Raw genomic sequence first — 13,540 nt, forward strand, 5'->3', positions numbered from 1 at the left:
AGGCTCAGCCAGACCCTGTGGGGGGTGCCGCAATAGGGTGCCAGGAGCCCTGGCAGGTAGGACACCCCCACCCACTGCCTAGGCTGGGGGCGGGAGATCAGTGGGGAAAGGACGTTGTTTCCAGAGACTTGGTTGCTGGAGGCTGGGACTGCCTCGTGGGCCCCAGTTACTTGTTTAGGGTATCAGGGTGGGACCAGGTCACCTCAACAGCTCATCCAGCTTGCACTCGCTGGGTCTGTACCAGCGCCACACTAGCAACCCTGAAGACCAGGGCCTGGACTTTCAGAACATGGGTTTCTGCCCTCCTCCCCTTGCACATGGTAGGTGCTCAAGTGACATAGGCAGAAGCCTCAGCTGAAGCAGGACTGAACCAGAGAGCCAGGCAGCAACAGCCCTGTAGCCCTGGCCCCGCCCCCTAGCAGCCCCAGGCCCCAGCCCTGCAGCCCCAGTCCCACAGCTCCACCCCTGCAGCCCTGGCCCCGCCCCAGCAGCCACAGGCCCCAGCCAACTGCCCGCAGTGTCTTGGACAAGCCACAGCCAGACCCACCCACAGTCCTTCTCCAAGCACCGCAGGGTGGGACGAGAGAGGAAAGCCTGCTTGCTACAAAGGACAACATGGGCTGGAGTCAGGCTGGCCAGATGGAAAGCCAAGGTTGAAAGCCCCACCCTCGCTACAGGCCTTGGGCAGGCCTCCCCTCTGCTTCAGTCACCACACTGGGGAGCGGGATTCTGGTGGGCACTGGGCCCGGCTCGGAGCAGGCCTGCCATGAGCACTGGTCATGGCGGCCAGGCAGTGACTCAGAGGGGAGGCTTCCTGCAGGGTGGGCCCCCCCACCCACGACCACCCGTGCCCACCCGGCCAGCATCAGCAGCTGACTTCGTGTCCCCTTCACCTGGGGTCCGGAACCCAGTGCCTCTCTCCAGGCCACCCCCACGCTCCCCTCCCGGGGGAATTGGGGGGGCGGACCCGGAGGCCCCACCTTCTTGACGTCCTTGTTGTTCATGGGGTCATCAGTCATCTTGTGGAAGAGCAGCTCGATGATCTCCTTGAGCTCGTAGCTGTAGCCCTTCCGCTTGCAGACAATGACCACCTTGTCAAACAGGAACAAGTACCTGGGCCAGGCAGCGCAGTGGGGCGTCAGCACCCAGCACTGTGAGCTCTGCTCCGAGGCTGGCAGCAGGGGCTCAGCCTGAGGCTCTGGCACTTGACTCCCTCTCCCAGCAAGCCCTGCCCTCCCCTGGCTCACCGGGCTAACGGGCTAACGAGGGCCTTGGCCAGGTCTTGGCTAGTCCCATGCTGCTTCTCCAGAAAGCCTTCCTCGGCTCCCTACCTCCATGACTGAGACTGTGCTGGGAGCCTTTCAGGGGGCTCCTGCACCCCCCAAGCCGGCCTCCCACACACCACTAACCCTTGACGGCCACTCCCAGTTGATCCTGCGCTGGACTGGGAGCCTCAAGGGGGAGGGACCTGGATCTGCTGTGGCCCCAGCTGTAGCATACAGTAGGTGAACATGGAGGTCCCTGGACAAGCACGCAGTAGGTGCACACGGAGGGAGCCCTGGACAAGCATGCAGTAGGTGCACACGAAGGGCCCTGGACAAGCACACAGTAGGTGCACATGGAGGGCCCTGCCCCAGCACACAGTAGGTGCACACAGAGGGCCCTGCCCAAGCACACAGTAGGTACACACGGAGGACCCTGGACAAGCACGCAATAGGTGCACAGAGGGCCCTACCCCAGCACGCAGTAGGTGCACACGAAGGGCCCTGGACAAGCACGCAGTAGGTGCACACGGAGGGCCCTGTCCCAGCACGCAGTAGGTGCACACGGAGGGCCTGCCCCAGTGCACGATAGGTGCACACGAAGGGCCTGCCCCAGCGCGTGGTAGGTGCACACGGAGGGCCCTGGACAAGCACGCAGTAGGTGCACATGGAGAGCCCTACCGCAGCACACAGTAGGAGCACACAGAGGGCCCTGGACAAGCCTCGGCCGCCGTGGGCCTGGGCACTCTCCGGCAGTCATTTGGCAAAGAGCTCATTTGGCCACTCTGGGCCTGTCTCGGGTCCCTGGAGGCTGAGTCTTGGCAGTGCAGGGACTGGCCCTCCAGGCCTTTGGCTCTTCCACCCCAGTCTGGTGCCTGCCACGGGCACAAAAGCCCCATGGTTGTGGCACCCACTCGCTGACGAGAAGGAAGGAAGTAATTAAAACTGAACACCACAAAGCCACTGCCAGGCAGCTCTTTCCACAGGAAGGCCCTGCTTCCAGAGCCACTTAGGAGCGGCTCCCAGACAGGGAGAGCCTGACCCCGGAGGGGCGGCACCCAGCCCACCCTGCTCACCTGTCCTGCTTGGTGTGGTTGACTATGGACCGAACCTTCAGTTCCCCATCGATCTTTGGTCTTCCAAACTCCTCCAGTTTTACTTGCTGGAAAGAAGGAGAGGGGCTGTCAGCCGCGGCTGGGGCAGCACACCGAGGGGGCTCCCCACAGGCAGCAGGGGCAGGACAAAAGGAAACAGCCCCTGGGGCTCCCAATTGGTCCTCAAGCGGACAAGGGAGGGCGCAGAAGACCAGGAAGGCACAGGGACTGGCAGCTTCTGTCCCTTCCCTGGCCAGTCCTGCCAAGGGGCTGCCTTCAGCTCTGGGGACAAAGGGCAATTGATGGCCGGCTCACAGGCCGCCGCTGCGTGGAGCCCCAAGTGGGACCTGGTAGGAAAAGCCAGATGCCCAAGCCCGAGAACCCATGTCCAGGAGAGAACAAACAGTGCCTATCTGCCACAGGGTGGGCAGGCTGGGATCCTGCCAAGGCTGAGCTTCCACTCAGACCCCGTGTGGCTTCCTGAGGTTTCGCTTCCATTGTCTGTTTGGTTTGTGTCTCTGTGACTCTTCTGATTCAGAGACAGCATCTCTTGACATATTCCCTGTGCGGCTTTCCAAGTGTCCATACAGACAGGAAAAGGTGGAGGAAAACGCTTTGAGACACGAACAGAATCCTGCCTGGCAGTGCTCCAGGCACCGGCTCAGCGTCTCCTTCCAACACCTCAGCCCCAGAGACTGCAAGGGCAGCTTTGGTGCCACGTAGCCTCAGTCAGCTTCTCCAGGCCTCAGACCCCAGCTCTCGGGCGCAGAACATGAAGGCACCACCTTCCCTGTGGTCATGGGATTCGGAGCCAGGACTGGGTGCAGGGCCTGGTTCATGGGGATGCTTGACGCCTGCTGGCCATGCTGTTTTATTCTTGATGTTGTTTTTGAGACAGAGTCTCACTTGGTTACCCAGTTACCCAGGCTGGAGAGCACTGGCGCAATCTCAGCTCACTGCAACCTCCGCCTCCCGGGTTCAAGTGATTCTCCTGTCTCAGCCTCCCAAGTAGCTGGGATGACAGGTGCCTGCCGCCACGCCCAGCTAATTTTTGCATTTTTAGTTGAGATGGGGTTTCACCAGGCTGGCCAGGCTGGTCTCAAACTCCTGACCTCCAGGAATCCTTCTGCCTCAGCCTCCCAGAGTGCTGGGATTACAGGCATGAGCCACCGCACCCAGTCTGTTCTTGTTGTTTAATGAACAAGTATTACTCCCAAGTAAAAACTTAAAAAACAAAATAAAATGAACTTTTCTCCTCACACCCTGCTCACTATACAGCATTTGCGAATGCCTTGAGCAGGAGCTCGAGGCAGCACGGACCTGCCAGGTGCTGACGGTCAGGGCACAGCTGTTCTCGTCTTCCTCTGCATTCAGATGTTCTTATTTCTTTGTAAATTGAAAGATGAAGGGGGCAGTATCATAATGCCATTTGGTAGCTTTTTTTTCTTTCATTGCCAACATATCATGGGTGCTTTCTCGTACCCTGTTTGTGGAGGGTGCTCTCTTTGTACTGCTGACACTGGGTGGGTGTGGGCTGGGCACTGGAGGCCTTTCTCTGCCACAGCCTCATGCGAGTGAAATCACCAGGGTGAAAATGTTTGTGATTCACGTGGCTCATGCCTGTGGTCCCAGCACTTTGGAAGGCTGAGATGGGCAATCACGAGGTCAGGAGTTCGAGACCAGTCTAACCAACACAGTGAAACCCTGTCTCTACTAAAAACACAAAAATTAGCAGAGCGTGGTGGCAGACGCCTGTAATTCCAGCTACTTGGGAGGCTGAGGCAGGAGAATCTCTTTAACTGGGGAGGTGGAGGTTGCAGTGGGCTGAGATCATGCCACTACACTCCAGCCTGGGTGACAGAGTGAGACTCTGTCTCAAAAATAAAAAAGTTTGCGATTCATAGGGGTAATTCTGCCACCCAAGGGATCCTCTGGCAATGTCCAGAGGCATATTCAGTTGGTATCACTTACGGGGATGGAGGTGTTATTAGCATCTGGTGGGTGGCAGCCAGGGACACTGCTCCACATCCTGTGACAGACAGGGCAGGTCCCACAGCCACGAATGATCCCACCCCAAACGTCGACAGTGCTGTGGTGGAGAAGCCCACATTAGAACAAGCAGATCCTTGGGAAGCCCGCGTTAGAACCAGCAGATCCTTGGGAAACCCGAGTTAGAACCAGCAGATCCTTGGGAAGCCCGCGTTAGAACCAGCAGATCCTTGGGAAGCCCGCGTTAGAACCAGCAGATCCTGGGAAGCCCGGCTTAGAACCAGCAGATCCTGGGAAGCCTGGCTTAGAACCAGCAGATCCTGGGAAGCCCAGCTTAGAACCAGCAGATCCTGGGAAGTTGGCTCCGGTTGGCACAGACCGGGGAAGTTGCTTCCTGGGGTGGCGTCTCCCCACTCCCCAGGCAGGACGAGGTGACTGACTCAGCAGCGCAAGCCTGGCCTCTGCAGGGCCTGGCTCTGGGGAGAGTCCTGGGAGATGGCAGCCCTGCCTGATGGGGTCTGAGGAGCAGAGGTGAGCCGGCCCCACCGAGCCTGGGACCAAACCCTGTCCATTGCCCCTGGAGGGGACAGACAAGGTGAGGGTGGGCCAGGGGTCCAAGGAGTGGGGGCGTCTCCTGCCCCTGGGAGCCACAGCTCTCCTCTGGGACTTAGAGTCTTTTGTCTAGGCTGGTGCGGGGAGAAAAGGGGGACGGGGCAATTAATACGGTCCCTCCCCACCCCCTCGATGCTCCCTGAGCAGAGGCCATCTTCGGTGCACAGGGCATTTGGGTTGTCTGTGGTGGGCAAGGGAGCGTGGATGCCGGGAGTCCAAGATCCAACTCAGAAGCTGCCGGCACTACACCCTGCACAGGCAGCTATGGTGGGGCTGCCCATGGAGCTCGCTCAGTGTTGGGCTGTGAGCATGACTTCACGGGAGTTGTCCTCAAGGACCTTCCTTAGCCTGAACGTCTCCACACACATAATCTCCTTAGTCAGTCCCACTTACCAGGTTTTCTATGGAGCTCTGAAATTCGCTGATTTTCCTCAAAGTCTCCTTGTCCCGTTTAACTTCATTGATGTACATGGCCAAGTCCTGGAAAAGAAGAGAGAGGGAGTGAGTGGGCTATGCTAGGTGGAGTGTGTGTGTGTGTGTGACTGTGTGTGTGAGCTGTGCTGCGTGGGGATGTATGTGAGTGACTGTGTGTGTGAGTGAGCTGTGCTAGGTGGGGGTGTAAGTGTGTGTGTGAGCTGTGCTGGGTGTGTGTGTGTGTGACTGTGTGTGTGTGAGCTGTGCTGGGTGGGGGTGTATGTGAGTGTGTGTGTGAATGAGCTATGCTAGGTGGGGGTGTAAGAGTGTGTGTGTGAGCTGTGCTGTGTGTGTGTGTGTGAGCTGTGCTGGGTGGGGTGTGTGTGTGACTGTGTGTGAGCTGTGCTGGGTGTGATTGTGTGTGACTGTGGGTGTGAGCTGTGCTGGGTGGGGGTGTATGAGTGTGTGAGTTGTGCTAGGTGGGGGTGTAAGTGTGTGTGTGTGTGAGCTGTGCTGGGTGTGTGATTGTGTGAGCTGTGCTGGGTGTGTGTGTGTATGAGTGAGCTGTGCGGGGTGGGGGAGTGTGATTATGTGTGTGTATGATCACGTGTGTGTGAGTAATCTGTGGTGGGTAGGGGTGTGTTTGAGTGATTGTGAGTCAGCTGTGCTGGGTGAGGGTGTGTGTGTGATTGTGTGTATGAGTGATTTCGTGAGTGAGCTGTGCTGGGTGTGTGGGGGGGCTGTGCTGGGTGGAAGTGTGTGTGTGATTGTATGAGTGATTTGTGTGTGAGCTATGCTGGTTGGGGGTGTGAATGATGTGTGTGTGTGATTGTATGAGTGATTTGTGTGTGAGCTATGCTGGTTGGGGGTGTGAATGATGTGTGTGTGAGTGATTGTGTGTGAGTGGGCTGTGCTGGGTGTGAGATTGTGTGTGTATGAGTGATTGTGTGTGAGACTGTGTGTGTGAGCTGTGCTGGGTGGGGGGTGTCAGTAATTGTGTGTGTGAGTTCTGCTGGATGATGTGTGAGCTGTGCTGGGTGGTGTTTGTGTGTGTGTGTGAGCAAGCTGTACTGGGTGGGGATGTGATTGTGTGTCTGTGTGTGAGCTGTGCTGGGTGGGGTATGTGTGATTGTGTGAGTGAATGTGTGTGGGCATGTGTGAGTGAGGTGTGCTGGGTGGGGTGCATGTACATGTATGTGTGTGTGAGCAGGCTGTGCTGTGGTATGTATGTATGTGAGTGAGCATGTGTGTGTAAGCAGGCAGTACTGGGTGGGGTGTGTGATTATGTATGTGTGTGAGCAGGTTGTGCTGGGTGGGGTGTGTGTGATTGTGTGATTCTGTGTGTGAGCATGTATGTATGAGCAGGCTGTACTAAGGGGGTGCATGATTGTGCATGTGAGCGGGTTGTGCTGGGTGGGGTGTGTGTGATTGTGATTGTGTGCGTGAGCATGTATGTGTGAGTAGGCTGTACTGGGTGTGGTGCATAATCGTGCATGTGAGCGGGTTGTGCTGGGTGGGGTGTGTGTGATTGTGTGTGTGAGCAGGCTGTACTGGGTAGGGTGTGTGACTGTGTAGGAGCAGGTGCTGAGGTGTGTGTGATTGTGATTGTGTATGTGTGTGTGAGTGGGCTGTACTGGGCGTGGTGTGTGATTGTGTATGTGTGATTGTGTATGTGTGATTGTGTGTGTGAGCAGGCTGTGCCGGGTGGCATGTAAGTGGGCTGTACTGGGCAGGGTGTGTGATTGTGATTGTGTGTGTGAGATCGGGTTGTGCTGGGAGGGTGTGATTGTATGTATGAGCATGTGTATGTAAGCGGCCTGTACTGGGTAGGGTGTGTGTGTGAGCATGTGTAAGTGGGTTGTGCTGGGTGTGTGTGAATGTGACTGTGTGTGAGCAAGCTGTGCTGTGCAGGGTGTGTGAGCATTTGTGTACATGCACGTGTACACAGGAGCTCAGCCCCCAAGGACCCCCTCCACCCAGCATCCAGGCACTCGGCATTTCCAGACCTCCTTCCTTCATCCTGCCGGGGAGGCTGCCCTCAAGCAAGAGGGCTAAGAAGCATCACCTCTGCATGACAGATGAGGAAAGTGAGTCAGGGAAGGGACCACACCAAGAGCCACACCTCATCGGTGACGATGACAAGAAACCGAGACTCCTGGCTGGTGCCGCTTCTTTCTACTCCATCACGTGGTCCCTCTTAAACATCCTTGTAGAGGGAAACAGCCCTGTGTGTTGGAGCCACAGACCATGGAAAAGCCACCTGGCTTGGGCTGACCTATCTCCCCGTTCTTGGGAAGCTCCCTGCTCCCCGGCCTCTCCAAGCCACAGCCTCTCATTGGAGCCTGGACAGAATGAGGGGTCAGAAAGTCCCTCTCTCCATGGGTCTGGCCATCCCCACTCCATGCTCTCTGCCATGCTGCAATCCTTGTGATGGTCACCAGGGAGCAGTGCCCACTTCAGTCCAGAAAACTCAGCCTCTGGACCTGGCCCACAGCAGACCCCAAGGGAGCCAGCCAGGCAGGCGGTCCCAGCCCTGCCCACCCAGAGCAGCGGGCAGCATTCCCCGAAATGCAAATTAGCAGCCAGAGCCTGAGCCAGGTCAGGTGGTCAGCAGGTTCCCATCCCTCTGGCCCTTCCTGGTTCCTAGAGGCCCTCATGTCGGCTCCCCACCCACCACGCAGGACGACCCTTCCTGGGGAAGCTGCAGCATGCTGTCTGAAAGGTGTGTTTTGTTTTCCTATCCACTTGCCTTTAAAATAAGAAATAAATTCCCAGAGACAAGGACCCCAATGGCAGGGACAAAGCTCAGGGCCCAACGGCAGAAACATTACAGCTCTGACCACCGTGGCCCCTGTGTGCACCTGGCCCGATGCCTGGCACGAAAGAGGAGCAGATGGAAGTTGCCAGAATGAATGAGCAGGTGAGGGAAATATCTGTACTTTGATACAGAGGCAGGACTGCAGTCAGTTCATGGAGCTCGGACCTAAAACTGCAATTCCTATAGACAAACCTCAGGCCCACAGAGGCAGGGTGGCCGACTCTCAAAGACACTGCCTTATAAGGAGTCAGCTCTCAGTCCCTAGAGGGAATCAAGCCCAGGTACAGTGACGACTCCCATGGTGGCTGCATGAATGACTTCCTATATAAACTGGGAATCGATCAAAAGACTTCCGAAATCCCTCCAGCCCTGAAGTCTCATGATGAGGCTCAGCGGTTCTCAGAAAGACAGACGCATGTCACGGAGGTTCTCAGAAAGGCAGACGCATGTCACGGAGGTTCTCAGAAAGGCAGACGCATGTCACGGAGGTTCTCAGAAAGGCAGACGCATGTCACAGAGGTTCTCAGAAAGACACATGCATGTCACGGAGATTCCCAGAAAGAGAGACGCATGTCACGGAGGTTCTCAGAAAGGCAGACGCATGTCACGGAGGTTCTCAGAAAGGCAGACGCATGTCATGGAGGTTCTCAGAAAGGCAGATGCATGTCACAGTTATTTGGCAGCACTGTGAGCGACACTCCTGGGAAACTGTCCCATCAAAGGACTCAGAGCCACCCGGCAGCCAGAAACCATGTGCTGAGAGTGTGAAATGCAAGACCACACTGAGGGGCCGGGTGCACAGCCCACTGCACCTGCTGTCGCTGTCTCAGAGCCCCCGAGGCCGTCCGAGCTGGCTCACACACCGTGGCTCACGGCAGGCAGGCCAGAGCAGGTGTTAGAAGGGCGGCTTGAGGGCCGCAGAGAGGACCCGAAGAGTTATGTCAGCCTGTCACGGCAGGAGGCATCGCTTTCCCAGAGCACTCCTCGGGGGCTCGCTGCCCAGCGGAGCTGAAGGTCTCTGGGACTGGCTTCCGTGCCCACACACGAGTGCCCACAGGATTTGGAGTAAATTTCTCCCAGAGCACATGGTCTGCTCAGAGAACCTCTCAGCACGAGCGGCCAAGCCCTGGTCCCACTCCCGCCACAGCCCAACAGCAGCTATAGATGGAGACAGATGACTGCCCCTCCCCCACCCAGAGGGAGCTCCTTAAATGAGGCACCCGGGAAAGAAAAAGGTGGCCCAAAGCCTGGGGGTCTGCCCAGAGGGCAGGGGCCAGGTGTCAGAGGGCAGGACTGCAGCCCTGAGGGGGTTGGCAGAGGTGCCCCGTGCTCCCGATGAGGGAAATGTTGGGGTAGTCATGGTCCGTCCACCCAGTTGCAGCTGGAAGGGACTACCACATGCTGGTTGCCAGGCCTGGCCTGGGACACAGTTGACCATGGCTGACACAGGTCTGGCTGGGAAGGGGCTGGCATGACCAAGTGTGTCCAGGAGTGAGAGTGCCACCCACGGGGAAGCCAGTTCCTTGGGGACGGAACCCAGTGGGGGGGCAATCCTCCCTGGAGAATGTCCTGTCCATTGCAAAGGCAGGAAAGGCAGGATGAGGAAGAAGGTACAGCCTGAGCCAGTACCCGGAGGTGGGGAAGTGCAGGGAATGTGCAGAGCCTGGGAGCGATCGCATGTGCCTGGAACTGTGGTAAACACAGAGGCAACATCGGGGGCAAGTGCCCTGCAGAAGGCCTGGAGAGCCTGCTTCCTGGGCAGTGGGAGCCACGGATGGTGCCTGAGCAAGGGAGTGACATGAGCTAAACTCACCCAGACAAGGGGAGAGAGGGAGGCATGGCTGGATGGGGCAGGGCGGCCTCAAAACAGCCAGGAGCGAAGGAGCTGCCCGGGCAGGTAGCAGAGAGATGGCACTGGGGCTGGCATTTTAGAAGCAGAAACCTCACGGCTGGAAGTGAGAAGCCCAGTGCCTGGGGGGCGAAAGCAGGAGGAGCAGAGGCTGAAGGGAGGTCTCGTTGGACAGGGAGGTTAGGACTCAGGACACCTGAGGGAGCAGCACTCTCCACCTATTACTTCTACCCGCCGTGGGTCTCACCCACTACCCTTCCCTGACCCTCCCCAACTCCTGCTGTCCCGGGAAGACGTCTATGGTCACAATCTCAGCTTAATGAGCCCAATTGCAGTCCAAGAGCGAAGCAGGGTATGCTAAGTCGCACGATGGCTTCTCCCCTGCCTCAGTTTACCTACCCACCTGCATGGCTTCCAATGCTTCTTTGAGCTGCTGCTTCTCAGGCCGTTCTGCAGAATGGCTTAGAAGTTCCTGGAAGGGTGAGAAGGGTATCACATGTTACCACTCAGGGGTCCTGGCCTCTGCCCTGGCCCCTACCTAGTGCAGGGGGTGCACAGAGAACAAAGTCCTCAGAAGAACACCACCCCCACCTGCTGGCCCAGGCTTGGATTGATAGTGACCCTTCGCACAGAGGACACCCCACTTCTTGGCAGGGGCACTCCCAAACCTTGTGGACAAAGGAAGGGGGTGACAGTGAGAAGGGACACGAAGGCAGCAAAACACAAGGACAGTGAGAAGGGACACAAAGGCAGCAAAATGCACAGCAAAACAGCTGTGCCCGCAGTTCACGGGAAAAGGGTCTTTCGAGGTGCCTCGCAGAAACCACTGCCTTCCCTCCCAGGTCTGTCCTTCCTGAAGGGCTTCCATTTCCATTTCTCCCATGGCCAACAGGAAGCTCAGAGATCAACCACAGGCCCTTCTTATTCCTGGTGTGGGGCGCTTTTCTGTCTCTTTCAGTTTTCTGACCTCATCAGTGATTTGAGTCATGGTTTTCCTATGTGTATTTACTGTGATAATTGTCCATCACGTGCACTGAGCAGTGGTTATGAGCCAAGCACAAACCTCTTTGCTGACATTCAACTTCATCTGTCTGCGGGCTGTGTCCCACACCCCCTGGAAGCTGCCGGCCCTCACCTGACTCCAGCAGTGATGACCCCCACGGGCACATGGGACCCAGAGCCTCACCTTCAAGAGCAGGTGGTATTTGAGCACCCTCTGCATGGGGACCACCAGCAGGTCTTGTAGCTTAAATTTTCCATCCTGGACCTTCAGTGTGCACTCCTGCTAGGGCGATAAGGCGATGGGAGACCCCCCAGCCTGGGGAAAGCCTGAACCACCTGTCCCCTCGTCTGCAGAGGGGAGACCTAAGCCCAGAGCTCGGGCCCAGACGTTTGGTCCTTCTCTGGCTGGGTTCCCAGAGCCAGTCCATGCACCAGGTGTGTGCAGAGGGGTGGGCTTCACAACACAGGGGTGGGGACACGCCACCTCTCCCCCTTCACCATGTCTGCACTGGCCACACCAGGACGCAGTGAGACACATACGATGCTGCAGGGACCCTCTCAGGGCACCTGCCAGGCCTGCCTGGGCGTAGCTTTGACTGTTCCGCCAGGCCAGGTCTTTTGGAGAAGGCAGCAGGGCACCCCCCACAGACCAGTCCCCCTCTGGCCTGGCCTCTGGGAGAAGCAAGGTGGGGTGTCAACTTGCAATGAGCTGTGGGACCGCTCCCAGGAACCAGGGAGTTCCCCCATTCATTGCCTGGAATTGGGGGGCATCCTGCCTTTCCATGGGGGCCACACTGCTTCCACCACTGCCAGAGTTAGGGGACTCCACGCCAGGCTTCATGCAGAAAACAGGGTGTACTGACCAGAGGGAGCCTGGAAACTCAGCTGGGAGAGGAGGGGCTGGGAGGGGCTCACGTGAGAAACACTAGATGCTGATGGGGCTTGGGGTGAGGATGGATGTGGGGTGAGGGGGCCTCACAGTTACCAGAAAATGTTATCTGAGGCTCCCTGGGGCCAGCAGAGGCCAGGGTCAGGGGTCAGCCAGAGCCCCAGCTGAGTGAGATTCAGTTCCAAAGCCCTTTCTCCTTGGGGAGTCTGGCTGTGTCCTGACTTGGGATGGTGACCTCCACCCGGCCCACTTCCCAACCCAACACGATGCAAAGGAGAAAAGACCAGCACGTCACCACCCTGTCACCACCCCCATCACCACCTTCCCAACAAATGGGCAAGAGAGAGGCTGGCACATAACGAGGTCCTGCCTGCAAGCTGCCACCTCGGGGCTGGGGCCAGGGCCAGGGCCTGGTAGCACTCACCTCGACTTTCTGCCTAAAGTCCTCCCGGTTGGCCAAGAGCTGGTTCAGCGTGTTCTGGGCATGCTCCATGTGGCTGCAGTACTCCCCGTAGATCAGGAGCCTGGACGGTACACACCCACACACACACAGGTTTAACAAGCAGCTCGAGGCTGCAGTGGGCCCGTCCATTCTTCCCAGTAGGCTGCAGGTATGCAACCAACAGGCCCCTCCCGACAGCTCCCTGTGCATGGAAATATTCGACGGCCAGGAGGCTGCTTTCCCCCTCCCGAAACGCTACCGGGCCGTCAAGAGGACTGCGGGCATGCCGGGAGAGGGGCCCCCGCTGTGGTTCTAGGTCAGGTCCTGGCTGGGATGCAGGGTGGAGCTCTCAAGCCCCCATCACACCCCTGAAAAGGGCTGATACTGGAGGAAAAGAGAAGCCCCTGGCATCCCCCCAGGAAGGAAGGCCCCAGGAGGCCTCAGACTTCTGCACAGGCCCTGAGCACTGAGGCCTGTGCCAGCTAGGGGCGCGCCCTGGTGCTGTGCCAGGTGGGGAACCCCCAAGGGTCACCCTTGTTGCTTCTACATAGTGCCTGGATTCCATCAGCAGGGGAGACATCCCCCTCTTCACCGGGGATGTGGGCAGCCATGTGGCTGCCAGGCCTGGGAGGACCAGCTGGGTCCCCAGAGGACACTCGGGAGGCCGGCCCTTGTGTCCTGCCCACTACCTCCTCCTGGCCCCAGCATCGCTCTCCTGCCACTTGGATTCTCACTTCGGTACCTTGTGCTGGTCTCTTCAGCTGTGGCACCCTCCTCCCTCACCCAGCACTGGGCCCACGTCTCTACAAACTGGAACCCAGGGTTTCTGACCTCTGGAGCCTCGGGGTCTTAGGTTTACCAGCCTGAAACTTCATCTTTAAAACCCTGTCATCCCACCGACAGGGCAGTCCCAAAAAGAACCCCGCCAGGTGATGACGTTGGTGACAAGGATGACAACAGCCACCACTCGTGGAGGCAGCTGCTCCCAGGTGCTTTGCCGACAAGCCTAACGACCTTTTTTGCCCATTTGTAAAGATGGGTGTGATTAGCCTCACTCTTGAGGCAGGGAGATTGAGGCCTCCATGAACTTGCTGGAAGCTGACAGTCTGGCCTGCAAGGCTGGGGGACGACGGGTGCCCTGGTGATGTGCTGTCTGGCAGGGCTGTGTG

The 13,540-nt window shown here is 58.0% G+C and overlaps 1 protein-coding gene across 7 annotated transcripts in view; it reads right to left on the reverse strand.

Moving 5' to 3' along the window:
- Window positions 1-13,540, reverse strand: part of VAV2 (vav guanine nucleotide exchange factor 2) — a 219,675-nt gene that overhangs the window by 24,484 nt on the left and 181,651 nt on the right. For all 7 annotated transcript variants that reach the window (XM_035262230.3, XM_035262224.3, XM_035262220.3 and 4 more), the window contains 6 exons: window positions 12,354-12,453; window positions 11,225-11,320; window positions 10,442-10,510; window positions 5,351-5,437; window positions 2,339-2,424; window positions 981-1,113 (listed from right to left, as the gene is read on the reverse strand). In XM_035262230.3, coding sequence (XP_035118121.1) covers window positions 981-1,113; window positions 2,339-2,424; window positions 5,351-5,437; window positions 10,442-10,510; window positions 11,225-11,320; window positions 12,354-12,453 — 571 coding nt within the window. The remainder of the gene's footprint in view (window positions 1-980; window positions 1,114-2,338; window positions 2,425-5,350; window positions 5,438-10,441; window positions 10,511-11,224; window positions 11,321-12,353; window positions 12,454-13,540) is intronic.

The sequence above is a fragment of the Callithrix jacchus genome, chromosome 1 (assembly GCF_049354715.1).
Source record: "Callithrix jacchus isolate 240 chromosome 1, calJac240_pri, whole genome shotgun sequence".
In the NCBI taxonomy this organism is placed as follows: Eukaryota; Metazoa; Chordata; class Mammalia; order Primates; family Cebidae; genus Callithrix; species Callithrix jacchus.